The sequence below is a fragment of the Megalobrama amblycephala genome, linkage group LG14 (genome assembly GCF_018812025.1).
Source record: "Megalobrama amblycephala isolate DHTTF-2021 linkage group LG14, ASM1881202v1, whole genome shotgun sequence".
Taxonomy (NCBI): Eukaryota; Metazoa; Chordata; class Actinopteri; order Cypriniformes; family Xenocyprididae; genus Megalobrama; species Megalobrama amblycephala.
Genome location: NC_063057.1, coordinates 24,777,344 through 24,801,839, shown reverse-complemented (window position 1 = coordinate 24,801,839; position 24,496 = coordinate 24,777,344). Strand labels below are relative to the sequence as shown.

Genomic DNA, 24,496 nt, shown 5'->3' with positions numbered 1-24,496 from the left:
AAAGACGGTGTTTTCAGATTTATCCACTTTGAGACCCAGTTTAAAAAAAGTTTCACCTTCCGAAAACGCCGGATCCATGTGGACGAAACGCATATCCGATACAAAATTTGTGCATATACACAGAAACGCGCCTCTGTGTGGACGGGGCCCTAAATCCATTGTCTTTGCATCACTGGCTTTTAGAAAAAAGTAAACATACTTGTAAATGCTGTTTGACAAATACACTGCCTAACAATGTAACACCCAAACAAATCACCGTCCATCCTGCAGCTCCTGTGTAGTAGTGCTAATCTTTTGGCAGCGCTGGCAACCCACTCTAAATGCCATGAAATAAACATCTGCTTGATCGATCAATTTATTTTTAGAAATTCCTAATTTTGTATTTTATAAACTGAACAGGGGCAACAGTCTGGAAGCAAAAATAATTTTCCATACTCTGTTTTCTTTATTCCATACTTGTCCAGATCTGTACATTTTTTAATTTATTCTTAATCATTCCATAATTGTCCATACTTTTCCATACTGCACAGGAACTGTGCAAAGCCCACAATCAACCCTTTTTGTTGCATTTTAATATCAACAGCAATAATATACAGTATATAGTTTATTAGGAACACTTTACAATAAGGTCTCATTTGTTAACATTAGTTAATGCATTAACTAACATGAACTAACAATGAGCTATATATTTTACAGCATATATTAACGTGTGTTAATCTTAGTTAATAAAAATGTTCATGTTAGTTCACAGTGCATAAACTAATGTAAACACACTGGGGGAAAAAATGTACTTTTCTTCCTTAGATATTTTGTCTTGTTTTCAGTCCAAATATCTAAAAATTCTTCTTGATTTTTCTAGACAAGTAAAAAAAATATTTTGTTTTCAGGAAAAAAAAGATTAAGCGAGTTTGTAATTTCCAAGTACACACTAGCAAAAATTTTGCAGTGCAAATACTTTTAATCTTAAACTATGACAACTAATTAACTAATGTAGATAACTAATGATTCATTTTTTTTCTGACTTAAACCAATAAAATGACAGAAACAATGATCATGTAATGCACAGATGATGTTTTATAAACATATTCAATTAAATAAATTTCCTTAGGGTGGCAGTACAATTGTCATAGCATAACAGTTGAGAAGTCCATTAAATATGTATCAAATCCACTCTTTAAAATGTAAAAAAGTTTAAACTTGAGTGATAGTATTAGTTATGTAAATTTAATACATTTTCAAACTAAATTATATATTTTTATTTCTTCAACAGGGAACAATCTGTAGAACAGAACACTTACAACAGAAAAGACTGAAAAATGAATAATCTGTTTAAAAGACTTCAACTTGAAGGCAGGTGCCACAAACTGAGACCTGCAGATGTTCTTCAGATATCTGCACATTCATTACAGTCTCATGAATCTTGTGCTGAAGACGAGCTCATTCTGACTTTCCTACAAAAACTTCTGATGATGAACTACAGAGCAAGATACATTAAAACAAATGAGACCAATGAGGAAGAAATCATACAACAAGAAAACAATGAAGATGACTTTGACATTTTTGAAGAAATGTCTTTGTCTAAGAAAGGAACAAGTCAATCTGAGCGAATCCATCCAATGGATGTTCAGATGGCCGCATTTCATTGTGTTGATGGATTCCTGAAGCAGCTGATGGTGACTAAACTGTCCCAGTGTCAGTATGCTCTCCCTCTGCTTGTTCCTGATCCATTCACACGACAGATTGAGTTTCCTCTCTGGACATTTAGACAAATCAACAAGAGCTGGAAGTTGAGAAAAACCAAAAACAGTCAAATCCAGCCAATCTACAAGGCAGAAACTCCAACTGTATCTTTCTTCAGGTTTGGCTCCATGTCTTCATCCAAGTCTGAGCTGATGAACAGTCTGATCAGTGAGAAACACAACACATTCTTCCACAGAAACTGTCCAGGCAGCAGCAGAACCAGAGTACTGATGGATGGAGTGGTGGAGATCGCCTGGTTCTGCCCCTCTGGATCATATGATGATAAATTCAATGACTGTGTTGCATTCTGTAATCTACACGGTGATGCAGGAGACCATGAGAAACAGCTGCAGATTCTTACTGAAATGGCCTCAGTCATTGTTGTTCTTCTATCAAAACTGGACAGAAAGGACAGACATGCAGAAAATATTCAAATCTTGTCAAAGAACAGAAAGCCACTCATTTTCCTATTTACTGAGGAGGAATCTACATTAATTGAGACACGGAAAGGAAAATACAAGATAGGCCTGAAGGACAGAAATCAGTCAGATGTACACTGTAAAAAAAATCCCGTTGTTTCTACGGAAAAATACCGGCAGCTGTGGTTACCAGAACAATACTGTAAAAATGACATCCAACCGTAAACATACTTACGGAGTTACATGTGAATTTTACATTTTAAATATGTATATTTAACATTGGATTTCAGTAATTTCATTAACTGATATAATGTTAATTTACCAACCTAATGAAGTACTAATATCTGTTTTGTATCTTTATAATACACTGACAGTCACCAAACACAGTGGTGATAAGAGTCACATGATGAATCAAAGTTCATCAAAAGCAGCTTTTCCACAAGCTGAGGAGGACAACACTAACATATAGAAGGAGCACACAGTGTCATTCACACACACACTAAACACCATCATGGTAACATGCATGAAATTTTAAAAATGCAATAAACATTAATTTAACAACATTAGATGTAACATAAAACCCTAATGTACATAACTGATTAGAAAAAAATGAGAAAAACTAAGAAGAAATAGAGTTATTTCAACAAAAATATATCAAATGTGAAGTGTCACGCAGGGAATTGTGGGAATGTCAATTGACGGTTTTTCACTGTAAATTTTACAATGAATTGTTATTTTTCACTTTCAAAAACTGTGAATTTAACGGTATTTTACCGTAAAATTACATTAAATGTACCGTTAGATCTATTACAGTTATTCACCGTATATAGTACGGAAACTTTCTGTAAACCAATTAACAGTTTTTCACCGCAGCATTTTTACAGTCTTTTACTGTTAAAATCACGGTAATTTTTTACAGTGTATCTGATGAACTCAGAAGAGCTATAAATGATTGTTTATCAAAATCATATTCCACTTTCAGACTTGAAGATGTGTCCAAACACTCAGACATCAGAGTAGATGAGGAAGATGATGTAGACTGCAGGAGAGGAAGAGAAGCAGCACAACAAATGATTGATTTACTGGAGAAGAAAGATCTGACAGAAATCAAAGAATCATTTCTGCCTCTTCAGGGGAAACTGTGGCATCAGTGGTGTCAGAAGAACAAAGAACTACATCGACCCCGAGGAGATAAACCAGAAATGGACATCAGTATAAAACAAACAAGGATGAAGAAAATCCGTGAACAGCAGCATAATTATGATATCAGTCAGTTTATGAAACTGTTTATTAAAGAAATGAGCTCAGATAATGAACATAAGAAGATGTTTTTCCTCAAATGGCTTGGAATCCTGCTGGATGAATATACATCAGCTGACCTGTCTGCTCTACATCACAAATATGATGAGAAATGGTCAGAAGTTGTAAAACTAAAAGGAAAATGTGATAAATCTGTACTCAATGCTGAACAAACTGAACTTGAGAAAATATCTGAGAAACTTCGAGCAGCAACCTTTGGTTTGGAGCACATCATGCGAGAGATCGGTCAGATCTATGAATCATGTTCATCTGTGAAGAAGAACAAGAAAGACCTGCAGTTTCACTTCTCTTCTCTCCCGAGTCTTGCAGCAGAGATGATGATCTCTGGATTTCCACTGGAGCTGATGGATGGAGATGCTGCTCATGTTCCTGTGATCTGGATCTCTGCTGTTCTAGATCAACTTATCCAGAAACTGGGAGACCAGAGAGTCTTTGTGCTGTCAGTTTTAGGGCTCCAGAGCTCTGGGAAATCCACCATGCTGAATGCCATGTTTGGACTCCAGTTTGCCGTCAGTGCTGGCAGGTGCACCAGAGGAGCTTTCATGCAGCTGGTCAGAGTGTCAGATGAGATGAAAACACAGATGAACTTTGACTATATTCTGGTTGTTGATACTGAGGGTCTTCGTGCTCAGGAATTGGCTGGAAGATCAACCAGACATCATGACAATGAATTGGCCACATTTGTTGTTGGCATTGCAAATCTGACATTGATCAACATCTTTGGAGAAAACCCTTCTGAGATGCAGGACATTCTTCAGATTGTTGTTCAGGCCTTCATGAGGATGAAGAAGGTCAGACTGAATCCCAGCTGTGTGTTTGTGCATCAGAACGTTTCAGACGTCACAGCTGGGCAGAAAAACATGGAGGCAAGGAGACGACTGCAGGAGACACTGGATGAGATGACAAAACTTACTGCTGAAGAGGAACACTGTAAGATTGAATGTTTCAGTGATGTCATTAGATTTGATGTTCACAATGATGTGAAGTATTTTGCTCAGTTCTGGGAGGGCAGCCCACCCATGGCACCAACCAACCCAAACTACTGTGAGAATATTCAAGAACTAAAGAAAACTATCATGTCTCATGCCACAGAGTCAAATAGAATGGTGCTGAAAGACTTAAAAGATCGTATTAAAGATCTCTGGGAGGCTTTAGTGAATGAACAATTTGTCTTCAGCTTCAGAAATTCTCTGGAGATTTCAGCCTACAGGAAGCTGGAGGCAAAATACAACAAGTGGTCCTGGAGTCTTCGTGCTGCCATGATGGAAACTGAGAACAAACTTCACAACAAAATAGAAAATGAAGCAATTCATGAAGTTGAGGAAACTGATCTTCAAAGAGAACTGAAGAAGACAAGTGAAGAAGTGGAAAAATCAATGTCTGAATTCTTTGAGAAAGACAAAGATAAATATGTACTGATTCAGTGGAAAACATCATTTGAAATCAAAATCAAAGAGCTTCAGGAAAACATTGTGAGAGAAACAAAGAGGAAATTAAATGAAATTCTTCATCAGCGAGACCTGAAGAAAAAGATTGATGCTCAAAGGACACATCATGAAAACACTCTCATTGTCAAGAGCAAACAACTTGCCTTAAAACTCAAAGACAAAGCAAATGATGAAGAAACATTGAAGATGAAGTTTGATTTGTTTTGGAAACAGTGTGTGAAAAAGATCATGACAGACTCTTGTGTAATTAGAGACATTGACATATTGAGAGATGTGAGAGAGATCCTCATTGACATTTATCATTTCCAAGTACACCACAGAAAAGAGGATAGTATGTACAAAAATATTTTCTCTGTGCCGAGTTATTCTGAATATGTTATTTTCAGAAAGTTCACAAATAGTGGGACTGAAGAGACTTTAAAGGATGAAACATTAGAATCTGATGATACTCTGTCTCCAGAGGATGAAACTCAAATAAGATCATTAGTCACAGATGTTCAACAGCAGACAGACAAAATGATTCAGTCATTTAACATTTCAAAGATGGGCTACGACATCAGCTACATTCAACAACTCACAAACTACATCAAGATGAGAGTAAAAGAATATGAGGAAAAAACAGTGAAATATAAGTTCAAGAATGAATTCTTCATTGATTTGGTTTATTCCATCTGTATGACAGCAAATGAGATGATCACTGACCAACACAGACTGTTCAGAGATGCCAATGATCCTGTAATATATGTTGAGAAAAAGAAAGAAGAGTACTATAGTATTTTCCAGAAATACTGTCGTGGAGCTACATCAGCTGCCATTTTTGGAAATATCATCTGTCAGAAACTGAAAGAGCCCATTGAGCAGAGTGTCTACAAGAAGACTGCCAGAGATCTAACAGGTGAAATGAGATCAAACTGTGAATCATTGAATGGAAACAGATCAAATCTGGAGAAACACATCCTGAAGACACTGGCAGAAGAGGAGGATTTTGACAAATACATGAAGTACATTCATAATCCCAGAGATCACTTCAAGAGTTTCATCAGAGATGAAGTCAGTCGGTACATTACTGATAAGTTCAATGTCAATGTTTTACCCAAGATGAAGGAGAACATTAAACTCTTGTCACAGAAGATCATCAAAGCAGCACATGAATCTGCTGGATGTGTTAAAGTGAACAAAGATGTTGGTTTGTGGTTGAAGATTTTCACACAGCAGCTCTCAGATGTGCTGATCTTCTCTGAAAAAGACCTCAGCGGAGTCAAACATGATGATGTTGATGTGAAACTCCTAGAAGATGTGATACAAAAAAACGAACTTCCTGCTGTAATGTCTGAAATCTGCAGTAGGTTCAACAGAAACACATTTCCAGCCAATCTGGACTATAAGTCCAGACCAGATGAGCTTCTGATTGATCACTTCTGTCAGTGCTGTTGGGTTCAGTGTCCGTTCTGTAAAACCACCTGCACCAACACCATAGAAGAGCATGATGGAGATCACAGTGCTCCTTTCCATCGTGTTACTGGACTGAATGGGTGGTTTTACAGAGGAACAACATACTTGTCTATTGAAATCTGTACATCAGCAGTAGCAAGTAAACGATATTTTTATCACAGTGAATCATATATAACAGTTCCCTGGAAAAACTACAGAAGAGCAGGAGGAGATTATGCAGACTGGCGCATCACCCCTGATTTCTCTGAGCTGCCCTACTGGAAGTGGTTTGTGTGCAGATTCCAGAAAGATCTGGAAGAATACTACAGTAAAACATTTAGAAGAATTAGTAGGATACCAAGTGAATGGAAATATACAAAACCAGAAGCTTTAGAGAGTTTGGATCAATGCATCTAATTAAGATACAGAATGAGAGGCTTCCCAGCAATCAATAGCAGTCATTTCACCATCTCGGTTAAATATAGACCCGATATAGTCAGACAATGATGAACCCATTTCCAACCAAAATAACCTTGAATTTGGTTACATGTCGTTTTTACCAAGATAACTGTAAGATATTCCGTCTTGTAAGTAAAGTCAACAGTGTTTACAAGATATTTGGTTTTGTTTCTTTAACATGTTCTATGCGTAGTGGTCTAATTGATGACTAGTCTATTCTTGGGCTATGGTTAGATGTTTATAAAATTTTCACTGACATCCCAAATTTTGTCTTGTTTCAGCCTAGACGTCAGGGCTATGTTTAAAAGGCTATTAGACATCTCTTAAATGCAAAATTGCTTGCTTGGTTATGTCTCATCTCAGATTCTCTTCAGATCACAATAAAAAATGAGTTTCTGTTATAATCATCAGAGAGATTCTGAACTCATCTGCATTTCAGCCTCATTAGTTACACTAGAATAGGAATTAAAGACAAGATCCAATTTCTCACATGATTATCTGTGAAATGAGCTGAACCTAAAAAACAAACAAACAAACAAAAAAAACATTTTTCTAAACATACATGATAGACAAAGCTCAAAATATTTTATATATTTCTTTTTCAGTTTATTATTATACAAAACAATTTAATTTCATATGATAAACCAACAATGATTTAAGATAAGGATATTAATGATAGACTGTTGACTATATGATAGATGTGTGAATGTATAAATGTGGGGTGTTCACGACTGGTTACTCTAGAAGATTTTTGCTTGAAAACAAAACTGTAATTCTTAGCTATTTTACATACACTTATTATTTAGAGGAACATTTTTGAGATTTTTATTTTAGTAATTAAAATGATAAAAACACAAACATTGTTATGATTCCTAATCCTATTAAAAATATTTTATTAGCTAAGTAATTTCAGTGGCTTATGTGCAGAACTTTGATCTTCAGTAAGCCAAAATTTCTGTTCACAAAATAAATGTCCACATAAACATGATACAGTGAAGTTACACATCTGACTCTTATGATGAATATGTTGTCATATGGGATGTCCACCTCAAAAGAACAGAAGTGGCCATACTAATGATTCAGTGTAAATGAAAAATATGCATTGTTTTTCTAAAGATTTAAGCATCTCAAGTAAAGCATTAATCAAATCAATAAAATACATTGTATAAAACGTTTATTATGTAATACAGTGATCAATATGTTGAACGTTACATTTTCCTGTATAACAATGAAATCTTATTTGGAATAAAACAACTTACAAAAAATAACACCCATTCCTTGTCTTTTTGAAGTTCAAAATAAGTAGTTTTTTTGCATTTTTTTTCCATTAATTACCCACTGTCCCAAATGGCACCCTTAACACTCGCAGTCCTCTGAGTCAGTTTCATAACGTAATGCCGGGGTAGAAATCTGATGCGACACAAACTTTACCCTTGTCACAGTTTTATTTTATTAATGTATTTGTCTTTTTTTTTTAGTCAATGTTTCCCCTGACTGCAATTGTAATTTTTTAAACATACACGCACACACACACACACACACACACACACACACATATGTCTTATGGGGATTTTCCATAGGTGTAATGGTTGTAGCATATGCACACTTATCAGGACATTCAATAAAATCTGGAATCTTAAGGATGCTTCTCGCATGCTGGACTGTGTTGTAATCTGATCTCGGCTCCGGCCGGTCCAGAGAAAAACAGACACTCTGACATCTTTGTTACCCTCTGAGGTAAAACAGAGGGCCCAAAAACCCAGCAAGCAAACTGACGCAAGTACCATTTCTGAATTTTAGATAATGAAACTGATTTCTGTGCTGGCTTTCAAGGACTGTTAGGTTTTCTACTTGCCTTCTCTCTTTCCTTTCCGTATAACCTCTGTAGTCGTAGTTTGCATATATTAAACACATTATTCATGCTCGATTGTTCTTTTTGTTCATTTCAACCAAAACCAGGTCACTTTAATGTTCTTCAATCCCTTTAGGCTTTGATGCTATAATAGGAATTGTTCTCGTGGCCAGAGAACAACTCCGCTTATAACATTCTAGGAGGAGCTGGGTTTGTTGGACGAACATAGTTTCTCTAAATAATTATTAAACAAGAACTAATCATATATGTGATTGATTATAATTTGTTGTAATTAATTCACAGTATATGTTTAATTCCCCCTTGGGTCGATATATGCGTCATAATTGATCATAAAGCTTTATGATTTATTAGAATTCATATATATATAACCCATAAATTGATTAATAACTGTACAAACCACTACATGGTTTTTATACTGTACAATCTGTATATTCTCTCCCCCTTCACTATCTACCCCTCAACCTTCCCATCACACAAAACTGTCTGCATTTCTGCATTTTCAACATAATTCTGAATGATTTATATTTATACTTTTATTCAATCTGATGAACAATTTACAATATGAATATGAAAGCACCTTTATTACTCTGTTTATTCCAGATTCAGAACACTGTGTGTCTGATCTAGATGTGTAACTTCTAGATGACAATGAAAAACATGAATTAAAAATGAATACGAATGTGATGAAGTGAGATTTGATGAGTGTGTGTGTGAAGATCAGAAAGAGGATTTACAGAGTGACTCTATCCTTTAATATCACACAGAGACACTGAGGAATAATAATAAACTCTAAATCCAGCACAGAGGGGTTCAGTGAATGTGGTGTTGAGTGTGTGTAAGTGTGTGAGTGTTTGTGTGTCAGAGACGCTGTAGAAGGACAGAGTGCCAGCTGACACGTCCACATACACTCCTACTCTCTTAGAGGATGAACGCACAGCAGGTATAACAGTTCTGTTCTTTTTGTGACGGACAGTAAATTCTCCAGCAGAGCAGGACAGACTCCAGGATTTGTCATTCATTCCAAACTCGCAGTCATCAATCTCTCCTTTCCTGTTGATTCCTTTATATGTCACTGATATTCCAGCATTATCTTTGCTCCCTTCAGCCTCCCAGTAACAGCGTACAGTCAGTCTCTCTCTACACAGAACCTGAGGATGATCAAATCTCTCTGGATGATCAGGATACGGCTGATCCTTATACACATGCGTCACCTTCCTGTTCCCATCAGACAGAACAAGTTCAGGGTGTGCTGTGTTTGGATCCAGTGTGAGATCACAGGCATCTGAACACAAGAAGAGAGAAACATCAAGAACAACAACAGTGAAGATGTGTGTGTGTGTTTACAGCTTTGACAAAATGTCCTCCAGATTCACAAATGTCCTCACTAATCCAGTGAAAGCTGTTGAACAGAGACTAGAGATTCAGATCTCACTAGCAGTGCCGGTCCTAGACTTCTGGAGCCCTAAACAAAACTGTGTGAAAAAGCTGTCAGGCCTGAAACAGAGCAGACTAGTGTTGTCAAAAATACCAAAGCGACACTTAAATGTGAAGGCGTAATGATAGCAGCTTCTGCAGTAGCGGCTCGGTTCATTCCTGCTGACAGACGATCCTGTGTGTGTGTGAAGAGCCTCAACGGTTTCTATTTACTGTGTGTTTCTGCAGTGTTGATCATTGTAGCCAATCACAGACATGTTTGTTGATCATGTGAACACAACGGCCAATCAGAGGTGTTTAGTCAGAATCAGCTCAATACTCAAGAGTAGAGCTGCAACTAACGATTATTATTATTATTATTTTTTTTTTTTTTATTAATCTAGTGTTCTTTTTTTTGATTAGCTAATGAATCCTTTGGATAACTTTACAAAAAATTATAAGTACAACTTCTAATATAATATTTCAACTTTTATTAAAGTTTTTCCAAAAAATATTTCAATGTGGTTGAAGTTTTTACAGTATACATCATGTTGAGTATGCTATCGGTAAGTGTAACGGCCATCTGGGGCGTGCAAACAGTGACATCCTTTTTTATGAAAGAAATCTTGTACACAGCTTTGCCTCTTCCTGAGAAAAAACAAACACAATAATTAACATTAGGAACACATTTAAACATGAAATCTATGAATGCTAACAATATATAAACTGTACTGTATTTCAAAGAGGGTAGTAAATCTGCATATTTTTTAAATTAACTGAATGTGATTAATTACGATGTTTAATATGATTACTTTGATTACAATATTAATTGTATTTCAGAGAGTGTAGTGAATTTGTCATTTTATTATGAAATACAGAAAGCATTTTAAACTCTTTTTAACTAATGAGATAATTCGTTATTAATCACATACTTAGGATTATGTTTTATTTAATTGGCTTGTGCCAAAAGTAAACAAAAATGCATTAGTAGCCTATTTATCTATGTTCACATACACTACTAGATTACAGTGTACTGTTAATGTAAATCTAGTACTTAATTTTAAGTCTGCGTGTGCATAAACAACTTCTAACAACCAGTAAATGTTAATTAAAAGTTAAAGTTTGCTTTATTTTCGCCAAAGTAATCTATACAGTAATATATGTTTACAGTTTATACCATTAGCGATTAGCATTACCATTATTACCTAGCATATATGAATTAATTCTTGACCAAAACACAGCAGGTAAGAACGCAATAATTACTCCCAAAACTAACTGTAATAATAAATACTTACACAGATGGCTCGTCCTTTTGAGGTCAGAGAGCGCCAGGATGTTTTCTTCTGAGGTTCTTGTGCATCGCAGTTGTGCTGCCGTGGTACGCCATTTCGGTTTTGCAAAGGGAACAAAGGACCATTTTATTTGGCCTCTGTTTAAAGTATTCCCATACTTTGGATAATCGTGGTCTAGGTTTTTGTGATAGAATGGAACTTTCTCCATTCCCAGGAGCAGAAGCCGCCATTACGCGAGATGAATGTAAACAGTGTGACGCGTCGACATATTTCACGCACATCGACGTATTTCCGTAGTCAACGTAATCGATGCCATTGACGCGTCGTTGCAGCACTACTCCAATGTTTGTTCAGCGTGAGCTCTGCCCTCTCCAATGGTTTCTCTATAACCAACTGTAGTGAGTGACAAATAATATAATTCAAAAGTATGTATGTATTAGATAACAGATTGATAGAAAATCATTAAACTCTTAACAATTTGGGCAATTTAAATGTATATGGAACAATTTTGCGAATCAGAAAATCACAGGAACGGCTACTGGAGATAGTGATTATTCACTGAAGAACACAGGAGTCAATAATAAATTAAGTACTTTACTCCAAATAATAATTTACCCAATTTTAGTTGTAGGCCTTTTAAAAAGAAAAATAACAACAATTAAATCACAGTAAAACAATAAGAAACAACAAATAAATGATAATTTTCCAATATTGAAGAATTAGAAAACTCTACAAATATACTCAGGTATCAAAAAAGAAAAAAGAAAAAAGATAACCCTCTTTTCCCTTAAAGAAAATACTTTGAAGGCAAAACAGTTCGGTTCAAACAGTCACTGATATCAGATTTTTTTCACAATCACTTATCTCGAGTCCAGCGATACATCTGTTAATTCACAGTTCCTTCCAAGAAAAGAAAAACATCCTTCCTTTAGCAAAGAATGAAAACTCAGTCTCAGTCTCTGTTGTCCTCTTGATAATCTTCTCCTAGTATTCGACTGGGTAGCTCGCCATCAATGGAATTTTCCGGTGAATTCAAAAAACCTGACCTATTGAAAGTCATAATATATTTATGTGTGTTAAATATCCCTCAGGTAAGTAATTTCCTTCTATTACAATCAACATTCACATAATGAAAATGTTTACAATGATTTTACATGAATCTCTCTTTTTTCAGGCTCACGTGCATCACGTTTCAAAGCCACGTGAACTACAGCTCTGCGTGAGACTAATCAACTCAACGATTCAACTTATACATTGCAAAAACACATAAAAATAACACATACATCTCACAGTATCAATAAACGTTTGAATTCACAATTGTCTTATGCTTATTGTAAAATAAACAGCAAATAAACAACAAACTCACCACATCCAGTATTTCCACACAGTAATACGTCAATATTGAGATCCTCACAAACACAAAATTAACTGGATTTTCTCAGTACAACCGCTTCTCCATGAAATCCAAAAGGTTTTTGAACAAAAACAGCTATTTACATCTGTGTTTTCTCTTTTAGAGAATTACTCTAGATTAATGCTCTGATCCGTTTGTGAGCTTGCGCTGCTTCTGATGACTAAAAACAGGGCAGAGTCTTCTCTCATTGGTCAGATCTCTAATACATCTTATTCAAACTATTCCTCTTTCACATTTATTCATTTTTTTCCTTTGCACACTATTTGTCAGTAAACAATCATGTAGCTATACATTTTTAATTATTTAAACTATATGCAATTATTATTAATCCTGAAATTAAGTCAGGGTTACATCTTCCCCTCCTAACTGTGTACGTCCTTGAAACACGAGTTAAGGTAGTACAACCCTCACACAATCTGCGTTTGAGATGTTTCAATAAACTCGCTAGGGTTTGCAATACCACTCAAGGCAGTTACAAAAGCACTATTTAATCCTTGTAACAAAGATTGGGCTACTTGGATCAAGGGATTTCCAAGTAAGTATCCTAGGTTTTGTCCTTTCCCTAGTTGAACGTCTGCACTCAGTTTCTGCAACAATGTTGCCTTCACTTGAAGGACAGGTATTCTCAGCACTCTCTTCTCCAATATTGTCTCCTCCATTAATATTTTCTGTCTCAGGAGTATGGGTTGACTCAGTGGATGCTGCAACATCAGGAAAGTTTTCAGCAGAATCTTTCACAGGTGAGTGTTCTTCAACCATTTCAGTTGATTGAATTTCTTCTGTGTCACCTACAGGTAAAGAGCTTCCTGGAGTCACAGCAGGTAAAATATCCCTTTGTCTAGGAAGGTCATAATAAGATATGAACCTTGTTTCCTTGAATGGACAATTTCGGAAAACAGAATCAGAGGTTTCATCATACATTTCTGAATTAACAGCCAACTCCTCTTGCTTTTGTTCACCAAGACTCAACCTAGTCCTAGGCTTTGAGACAGTCTTCGGGACAATAGAATCCACGGTTTCAGGAACAGGCAAAAATCCACAAGGAAGTAGTAAGTCTCTATGCAGAGTATGAACTGGACCATCCTTCTTCTCTGGACGAATCGTATGGATGGGTAAATTGTCTGCTCGCTTTGTCACTATATAGACTTCAGACTCCCACTTATCAGCGAGTTTATGTTTCCCATGAATCCTGACATTTCGCACCAACACACAGTCTCCCACCTCTAGGGCAGACTCAGTCACACGCTTATCAAAGCAAACTTTGTTCCTTTCCGCAAGCTTCAGCGCATTGCGTGTGGCAACTTCATAGCTCTCTTTTAAGTGTGACCTCAAGTGCTGCACATACTGGGAATGTGATGTCTGTGAAATTCCTTCTCTAGGCAACCCAAATGCTAGATCAAGTGGCAACCGAGGTTGTCGCCCAAACATTAATTCATACGGAGAAAATCCTGTACTCTAATGCTTAGTACAGTTATACACATAAACTAAGGGTTTGACAAATTCCTTCCAATGACTCTTATCTTTCTCCTCCAGAGTTCCCAGCATACCCAAAAGTGTGCGATTAAATCGCTCCACTGGATTCCCTCGAGGGTGATAAGGTGTAGTGCGAATTTTCTGAATTCCACCTATTGCACAAAGCTCTTTGATCGTATGCGACTCAAAGTCTGGTCCTTGATCACTGTGCAAGCATTCTGGGAAACCATAATGCATGATAAACTGATCCCATAGGTTTATTGCAACAGTCCTGGCTTTTTGATTGGGTGTCGATATAGCAACAGCATATTTAGTAAAAAAAGTCTGTAATCACAAGGATATCCCGAGTGTTACTTTTATCAGGCTCAAGGGAAAGGAAGTCCGTGCAGACAAGTTCAAGCGGTCGTGATGCTCGAATATTCACCAATGGTGCAGCTTTCTGGGGTAAGGCTTTCCTCCGCACACAGCGATTACTGGTCTTTATTTTGTGTTCTACCTCAGAACCCATTCTCGGCCAACAAAACGACGCTCTGACCACATCCAGGGTCCTCTCTATGCCCATATGACCCATCTTAGTTTATGGCAAAGGATCTGAGTTCCTTAGGCAACACCAACTGATGAGTGATAGAATCTCCATCCTGTCGCCTTCTGTACAAGACTCCTTCTTTCACCTCTAGGCGACCCCACTCTCGCAGGTAAAAAGGGAATTCAAGAATAACAACAGGCGGAGTTTTCTCACCAGATTCCAGGTATATTAGCACTTCCCTAATAACTGGATCGGATCTCTGCTTGTCAGCTAGCTCTTCTTTTGTCAAGTGAGGTATAGCTGATGACCCACTTAGAACATCCTCTTGCACATAACAGTACGGTACCGCATCAGGATGAATAGCAAGCGACATCACCAAAGAGTAAGCAGGATCGTTGCTCTGCTGTACCAGATCCTCAATCCTTTCCATTTCCTTTGTTGCCTTTGTTGACAATTGATCATCAGATAACTCTCTCCGTGCGGTCGTCTGGACAAACTGTCCACATCCACATTTTGCTTACCAGTGCGGTACTGGAGTGTAAATGAGAACATGGATAAAGCAGCAAGCCATCGGTAGCTGACAGCATCCAACTTGGCTGTCGTCAACAGGTAAGTCAATGGGTTGCTGTCAGTAACAACCGTAAATGAACTGCTGTAAAGGTAGTCATGGAATTCTCCATTACCGCCCACTTGAGTGCTAAAAATTGAAGTTTGTGAGCTGGGTAACGAGATTCACTCTGAGATAGCCCCCTGCTGGCAAAAGCAATGACTCGTTGCTGCCCGTCCTGTTCCTGATACAGCGCAGCCCCCAATCCTGAGGTGCTAGCATCAGTGTGAAGAATATAAGGAAGCTTAGGGTTGGCAAAACCCAAAACAGGAGCAGTAGAGAGCTTGGTGATCAAGGTTTCAAACGCTGTTTGACAAGAAGGGGTCCAACGACCACCAAATGGCTCTTTGGGGTTGTGGTACTGATCTTCTTTACAGAGCTTTTTGCCACTTTTTCTCAATAGAGGATATCCAGAGGTCAGTTCATTCAAGAGCTTCACAATCTGAGGATAGTCCTTTATAAATCTCTGGTAGTAACCAGAAAACCCTAAAAACGACCTTACTCTTTAAGGGTTTTAAGACGTGGCCAGGTCTTTATGGCCTCAATCTTCTCAGGGTCAGTTTCTACTATACGCTCAGACACAAGGTGACCCAAGTACTTCACAGAAGTTTGGAAAAACCGACACTTCTCTGGTGAAAGCTTCAACCCGTATTCCCTCAAACAAGTAAGCACTTGTAGTGACCGGCTTGGTGTGTTCCTGCCTTTACACCTGCACTCAGTCATTTACATGTGATCAGTGTGGAAAGAGTTTCATATTTAAAGGGGACCTTAAGGTCCACATGAGGATTCACTGGAAAGAGAACTGTTTTAGAAGTCGTCACTGTGGAAAGAGCAGAGGTGTAAAGAGTACCTGAAAACAATTCTTGAATAAAAGTACACATACTTTACAACAAAATGACTCTGTTACAAGTTATAAGTGAACAATTCTAAGACAACTTGAGTAAAAGTCTTGGAATATCTGATTTTAACTGTACTTAAGTATTTTACTTTCCACTTTTCCAGAGCTTTACATGCCCATTTTCACAAAGATTTTGAGCTTTGAGGTATGAACAACCAGGGGAAAACAGGGGGCGTTTCATGACCATTTAACAATGGACAAATTTATATACATATTTCCTCCCCCCACTCTCTGACCTCCTGAAGGCTGCTGTGTAATTTGCACCCTGACAAAGACACGTTGGGGGAAGCATTTCAATAACCCTATGAATGCATATAAAAATGCAGAATCAAATCAAATTAATTGAATCGCATCAAATTTTAATGTAAATCGTCTTGAAGAGAATCGTTCTGAATTTGCAAAAATCATTCATGAACAAATTGAACACCTATGAATTGTGAACTGAATCGATTCGCTGTCTACCCCAAGATTCACAGCTCTAATATTCACCCTTTAAGACACTTTTAATAATATTTTTAATAAAGATTTTGTTAGCATATTGCGTAGTTGTGCTTGGAGTCAATTGTTCTATTGTGTTTAATTGTGTGACATAATTTTAGGCCAGGCTTTCATACAAAGAAATTGAGCACATGCAAAAACGAGAGAGGACCAATGAAATATTAATAACTGATAATGTTTCAATTCAATGTATGCTCTCAACCTCAAATTGCTAGTTTTGTGGTGAACAATTAATCCGTGCAAGTCAATCCACACAAAAAAATTAGTTTGGCTTCGTAATATTTAATCAATCTGAAAATGCTCCTCCCCTCTGCAACAGTGCCTCTTCTCTATTGACATCAGTTTGACGGCTTGGGTTGGAAACGCTTAAACCACTCCCCTCCGACCGTTAGTCTGCTATGAGCAAGAGATGGAGAGGAGGAGTGCTGAAGTAAAACCCTCTATTCAATATTCCATTTCACTTGGAAATACGTCACAACATTGGAAATACGTTACGCTAAAATTTGACTCGGCTCTATACATACGGCCCCTTATGGCACCAGAAAATAAATATCTATGTGAAATTAAGGCTATATTCACATTGCAGCTGATTTTCTGCTCAAAAGAAGTTTTTGTTGTGTTTTTTTTTTGGGTGAGGCTGTTGAGACAACCTTTAAATGTATAGATGCTCATCTTCCACAAGACTCCATCCTGGATTAATCATCACAAGTGATTTATCCATTCTCACTTGATTTCTTTACCTCTCTATTTTTCAGGCTTTTCATCCACACTTGCTCTTTTCACATTCCTCCTGTATTTTGTTTCTCAGTAGAGTCTCAGTAGTGTCTTGTTTAGTTCCTTGTTCATCCCTTTGTATTTATGATATATGATGACGCCAGTATGTTTGTTGGGATGTCGTCAGGCTTTGGAGTTTCCTTGTTTTATGTCATTTTGTACCTGTTCAGCTCTGGGGCCACTCTTGACGCTTTTCTGCCAATTGCTAACTCCATGTTGTGTTAGGATCGTCAAACTGTTATTAGCACTGGATGTCTTTATTGATGTTGGCCCCCCTGGACTCAGGTCATCGTGGCTTCACTCATCCTGCGTTTTTACTTTAGGTTCCTATGGAGCTGCTTCTGCAAGGTTTTTTTTTCCAGCAAAGAAAGAAAGATTTTTAGAAATGTGGAAAACAAGGAGATTTTTTTATTAAATCTAAAGTCCTGTTTACACCTGGTATTAAGATGCATTTTGGTCAATCGGATCATTAGTAGAGGGAGACAGATAACTGTTTACACCTCTGGGGCCTGATGAATAAATGTTGCGTACGCACAAAAAAGGCATTAAAGTGTGGGTACGCATTTTCCATGCATATATATCGGGATTTATAAAAAATAAGCTTGGCATCAGGCCCGGATTGGCTAATCGGGAGCACCGGGAAAATTCCCGGTGGGCCGGTATGTTTTTTTTGGCCGCGAGGGCTGTTGTTGTCATGGCACAGGGTCGAAATATATATATTTTTTTATTATTATTATTTTACCACAGCCCCACTCTTTTTTGTTTAATATTTTCTCGCAGAGTGCAGCCTGCAAGATAGTGATGACGTGATTATCTTTTGACTCCCTGGCCCTGCCCCCGACACGGCACCTTGCAAGTTGCTCAAAATAAAAAAGTCAGATAAAAATGGATAACAGAAAGCGCAAAGGCGGCGCTGAAAAGGCCAGAATAAAAAAGAAGCTTTGGAAACTGACGCGGCCAAATGTTCCGTGCAAAACAACGTTGTCTGCAAACCACTGTTCATGTATCAAACTTTTTCTTGTAGCTCTTCAGCAGCAGCCGCCTCTAGTCCAGTTTGCTGCTAACAGTGAAGAGGCCCAATAACGTTACCAAGCTCCAGTCATGAGCCCAACACACCAGAATGGGAAGGTAGGATTGTCATTCAGAAGAATTAATAGTAATGAAGAGCCTTGCTCAATGAAACATGCCCTGAGATAATTAATGACACCTGATGATTCAGCAATACATTAATGAAACTGACTTGACTTGATTTGAAAGCTTTGTAAAAAGGGGATATTTGTGGTGAGAAATAAATGTAAAAAAATTAATTTAGTGTCAGAAACAGAGCCAGGACCCGGTTGTGAAGAGACTAATGCTCTCACTATGAAAGACACAGGTAAGCTGCTGTTGTACCATAGTGTGTGAATAAGCAAACATTATCACTGAAAAAAAAAAAAAAAAAATGTTTTTCTTACTTGTTTCCAGTTCAAATATCTAAATTAAAATTTAAAAAATAAGTGATTTAGTTTTTTTGTTGTTGCTAAAAACAAGCTAAATTTAAAACAATTATTTTTCTTACCCCATTGGCAGATAATGTAGCTTGTTTTAAGCAAAAAATCACTTGATAAAGGCTTTTTTTGGTGGTAGGGTTAGTGGACAGGAAATAAGTAAGAATTGACATAACTTAATATAAGGATAATAATTTACCTCATCAGAAACCTCGCTGTCGTTCATTAAAGTGCTAAAACTTTCCACTTGGATTTTATATGGCCCCACACTTCCTACAGTGAACGTTGGCCGCTTATTTTGGAGACACCTTAATACCTTAACATCTACAAAGATGAAGAATAAGTCATAAATTACACATATTGAAAGCACATTGGGTTTTCATTAACAATAATTATTAATAAAAATAACATTAAAAAAACCTGTTAAAAAATGCCCATCTGATAACATTGCAAAGGTCTGTTTATGACAATTCCAAAAAAATAAAAATAAAAAAATAGATTACAGTAGGTGGCCATCCAAAACGGTGTTTCTACCGCCAAAAACAATTGAGTTTAGTTCTAAAAAAAGCAAAGGCTAGTAAATAATCTGAGACGGGGCCCATCTGTTAGGTAAGAACGATGGAAGACCAGGGCGGGATGTAGTTAACAGTCTTTAATGAGAAAAGTAAATTGTCCTCACTGAGTAATTAGAACATAAATCACAGGCATTAAACAGAGCCAGAATGGAAACAGCAGACGACTGGATCAAAGAAAATCAGCATAAACTTCCACGAGGACAGAGGCAGGGACCCCGAGATGCATTCAGCCAGTCAGTGATAGTGAAGACAGCAGTCAGGGTGAACAGCCAAGGACGAGCGCAGAACAGGTACTCTGCAAACAGGCACAGCTGGATAATACACAGTCCAATGGCAGTATAACTCACAGCAGAAATAATGACTTCACTTTCCACAGATAAGACAGGACAGGACAGGACAGGAGAACAGACATTTCTCACGAGAGGTCATTGAATAATCCGACAACAAGACAGGGCTAGGAAGAGGGAATAAGAAGCAGAGACAATCAAGAGGAAAAAGGGGACAGGTGAGGAGAAGGGAACGAAAGGGGAACCAGCTGAAAGAGATAATGAGCGGAGAAGAGGAAGTGTGTGCGTGAGTGACCACAAGAGGGAGACAGAGAAAGAGGAGAAGAAGCCAGGATCATGACAGTACCCCTCTCTCAACAACCGCCCCCTGGCGCTCCTGAGGCCAACTGGTGAGACCGGAGGAAATCATCGATGAGTGAAGGATCCAGGATGTCCTGGGAGGGAACCCAGCTTCTCTCCTCAGGACCATACCCCTCCCAGTCGACAAGATACTGACGGCCGCGTCCCCGACGGCGCATGTCGAGAATCCGGCGAACCCTGTAGATAGGGGTATCATCGACAAGACTAGGGATGCGGACCGGGCGAGAAGAGGGACGGATGACTGGTTTGATGCAAGAGACATGAAACACGGGATGAACCCGGCGTAAATTAGGCGGAAGGAGAAGCTTTAGGCGACAGGATTTATGACCTTTACAATGCGGAATGGTCCAACAAAGCGGGGAGACAATTTACGTGATTCGGACCGGAGAGGTAAATTTGAAGTGGATAACCACACTCTTTGACTGCAAACGTAGCGAGGACTTCTAATTCTGCGCCTATTGGCCGTAACGGTCATGCGTCTTCTAGCTCGACAGAGAGCAGATCGCACTCTCCTCCAGGTGTGTTTGCAACGGCTAATAAAAGCTTGCACTGACGGAACATTAGATTCAGAGTCTTGGGACTCAAATAACGGAGGTTGATAGCCGAGACAGCAATGGAAGGGCGAAAGACCGGTGGTAGAGGAAGGAAGCGAATTATGGGCGTATTCGGCCCAGGATAGTTGTTGTGACCAGGACGCAGGATTCCGATGGGTGAGACTGCGAAGCATACGGGCGACAATCTGATTTGTCCGTTCTGCTTGACCGTTCGTTTGGGGATGGAACCCGGACGAAAGGCTAACGGATGCCCCAATGAGGCGACAAAACTCCTTCCAGAATTGAGAAGAAAATTGAGGGCCTCTATCAGACACAATATCAGTTGGTAAACCATGTAGCTTAAAAACATGATCAACCATGATCTGGGCGGTCTCCTTGGCAGAGGGGAGTTTAGCGAGTGGAATAAAATGGGCCGACTTAGAAAAACGATCTACCACGGTCAGAATAACGGTGTTACCCTCCGAGAGAGGAAGTCCGGTGATAAAGTCGAGAGCTAAGTGAGACCACGGTCGTGTAGGAACCGGTAACGGACGAAGTAGACCGGCCGGAGGGGAATTGCCAGCCTTAGTCTGCGCGCACGTATCGCAGGAGGCAATAAACCGTCGCACGTCTCGTTCCAAAGAAGACCACCAAAAGCGCTGACGGATAAAAGCGAGGGTGCCCCGGACTCCGGGATGGGCAGTCAATTTAGAGGTGTGTCCCCATTGAAGGACAGCTCGACGCGCGGATACAGGAACAAAAAGGAGCCCCTTAGGACAGTTGTGCGGGACTATGACTCGAGAAAGAGAACGCTTAACCAGCTTCTCTATTCCCCAGACGGTCGTGCCAACAATATGACCCGGGGGAATAATCTCCTCGGGCTCAGAAGAAGAAGAGGAGTCAAAAAGACGAGATAGCGCGTCAGGCTTGACATTCTTGGTACCCGGGCGATACGAGATGGAAAAATCGAAACGGGTAAAGAATAGAGCCCAGCGGGCTTGACGAGCGCTTAGTCTCTTGGCCTTGCGGATATATTCTAGGTTTCGGTGATCTGTCCAGACAATAAAGGAACGGGAGCTCCCTCAAGCCACTGTCGCCATTCGCCTAACGCTAGACGGATGGCGAGCAGTTCGCGGTTGCCCACGTCGTAATTGCGCTCAGCAGGAGAAAGACGGTGAGAGAAAAAAGCGCAGGGGTGTATCTTTCCGTCAGCGGCGGACCGCTGGGAAAGAACAGCCCCGACCCCCACTTCAGAGGCATCGACCTCGACTACAAATTGCTTAGTGAAGTCAGGAGTAAGGAGGATAGGCGCGGTAGTAAAAAGAGACTTGAGAACGTCAAACGCTGTCTGCGCAGATTTTGACCACCTAAACTGGGACTTGACTGAGGTCAGAGTTGTAAGAGGAGCGGCTACTTGACTGAAATTTCGTATAAAACGACGATAAAAATTTGCAAACCCGAGAAAACGTTGTAGCGCGAGGCGAGTGTCGGGCACGGGCCAATCAGTGACCGCCTGGACCTTGGCCGGGTCCATACCGATCCCTTCTGCCAAGATGACTGAACCTAGAAACGTAACTGAGGGGGTGTGGAAAGAACATTTCTCGGCCTTTACATAAAGTCGATTCTCCAGTAGACGCTGGAGGACACGACGAACATGTTGGACGTGCACCTGGAGTGATGGCGAAAAGATCAAAATGTCGTCGAGGTAGACGAACACAAAGACGTTGAGCATGTCCCGTAGGACGTCATTGACTAAGGCTTGAAAGACCGTGGGGGCGTTTACCAATCCGAAGGGAAGAACCCGGTATTCAAAGTGCCCTAGGGGCGTGTTAAATGCGGTCTTCCATTCATCCCCCTCCTTTATGCGCACTAGGTGATAGGCGTTGCGTAAATCGAGCTTTGTGAAAATCTTAGCTCCCTGCAAGACTTCGAAGGCAGATGACATCAGTGGTAAAGGATAACGATTCTTGACAGTGATATCATTTAAACCCCGATAGTCTATGCAGGGACGCAGGGAGCCGTCTTTCTTCTTAACAAAGAAAAAACCGGCTCCCGCTGGAGACGAGGAAGGAACGATGGTACCGGTGTTGAGCGAATCAGAAAGGTGTCTCTCGAGCGCCTCCCGTTCGGGAGCGGATAATGAGTATAGTCTTCCCCGGGGGGGCGTTGTACCTGGGAGAAGATCTATACTGCAGTCATACGGGCGATGGGGGGGAGAGAAGTGGCCCGGGAACGACTGAAGACCTCCCGCAAATCGTGATACTCCTCCGGAACTCCAGACAAATCACCTGGCTCTTCCTGAAAAAGAGTTACGGACGAGACAGGGGGCACAGCAGAAGACAGACAATCAACATGACAAGACACTTTCCAGGATAGAATAGAGCCCTCCGCCCAGTTAATCTGGGGGTTGTGGAGAACTAACCACGGGTGGCCTAAAACCACTTGGAGAAAAAGGGGAATGAAAAATTAAAAAAGAAATGGTCTCTCTATGATTTCCTGAAACAGTGAGAGTCAATGGGGAAGTCCTTCTCTGTACCCTAGGAAGGGAACTGCCATCTAGGGCGAACAGGGGGGTGGAGTCTTGTAAATCTAAGAGGGGAATACCTTGTTCCAAAGCCCAAGTCTCGTCAACGAAGTTCCCCTCTGCCCCCGAATCAAGCAATGCAGAGCAGGAAACTGACGATCCCGGCCAGCGGAGGTGTACGGGAAGGGAAGTGCAGGACTTAGATGGAGAGACCCATGATGTAGCGCTCACCAGCAACCCTCCGCCTACTGACGAGCGCTGGCTTTTACTGGGCACCTAGAGACAAAATGATCAGCGGCAGCACAGTACATGCAAAGGCGATTCATAATCCTGCGTTGGCGTTCCCGTGTAGATATACGAAGCCCCCCTAGCTGCATCGGCTCGGGATCAGCAGCAGATGACAGAGGTGGCTGGGTCGCCGTGGAAGCGGGAAGTAACGAAGCCTCCATTCTGCGAGCCCTTCGTCGCATGTCAAAGCGTCTCTCGATGCGGAGAGCCAGCTCGACAAGGGAATCAAAACTGTTAGGAACCTCTCGGACAAAGACCTCTTCCTTAATCTCGGAGTTCAGGCCCTCAAGAAAGCGGGCGATGAGTGCCGGATCATTCCAGCCGTTGTGGCCAGGGTACGGAACTCAATTGAAAAATCAGTGACTGACCTCTTTCCCTGGCGCAAGGTGGATAGGAGGCGGGATGCTTCGTGACCGTGTGCAGACCGGTCAAAGACTCGGATCATCTCCTCCTTAAAAAGAGAAAACTTGAAGATGCAGTCTACCTCTGCCTCCCAGTTCGCTGCCGCCCACTCTCGAGCTCATCCATTGAGAAGAGAAATCACATAAGCCACCTTAGATCGATCCTTGGCATAGGTGAACGGCTGGAGGGAAAAAACAACCTCGCATTGGGTGAGGAAGGATCGGCACTGCAACGGCTCGCCAGAGTAGCACGGCGGGTTGTTTATACGTGGCTCAGAAGAGTCGCGCTGTCCAGCTGAAGCGGTGGTTTCATGACGGTAGTGATGGAACTGCTGGGTTAGATCCGAGAGCTGGGCGGTCAGGGAATCAACGGCACATCTCGCGGTGGATAAGTCCTCCTCATGTTTACCCAGCAGAGCACCCTGGAGCTCTACAGCATTGTGAAGGGGGTTACCA

General features: G+C 40.1%; 1 protein-coding gene and 1 pseudogene across 1 annotated transcript; one reads left to right on the top strand and one right to left on the bottom strand.

The window, feature by feature from the left end:
• The window catches only part of LOC125244376, a 326,898-nt pseudogene that overhangs the window by 122,434 nt on the left and 179,968 nt on the right, over positions 1–24,496 (bottom strand).
• Positions 1,159–7,073, top strand: LOC125246274 (interferon-induced very large GTPase 1-like). Its single transcript, XM_048157213.1, has 2 exons — positions 1,159–2,290; positions 3,079–7,073. Exons 1-2 carry the CDS (start codon positions 1,317–1,319, stop codon positions 6,773–6,775), a joined length of 4,671 nt encoding a protein of 1,556 aa, XP_048013170.1. The 5' UTR covers positions 1,159–1,316; the 3' UTR covers positions 6,776–7,073.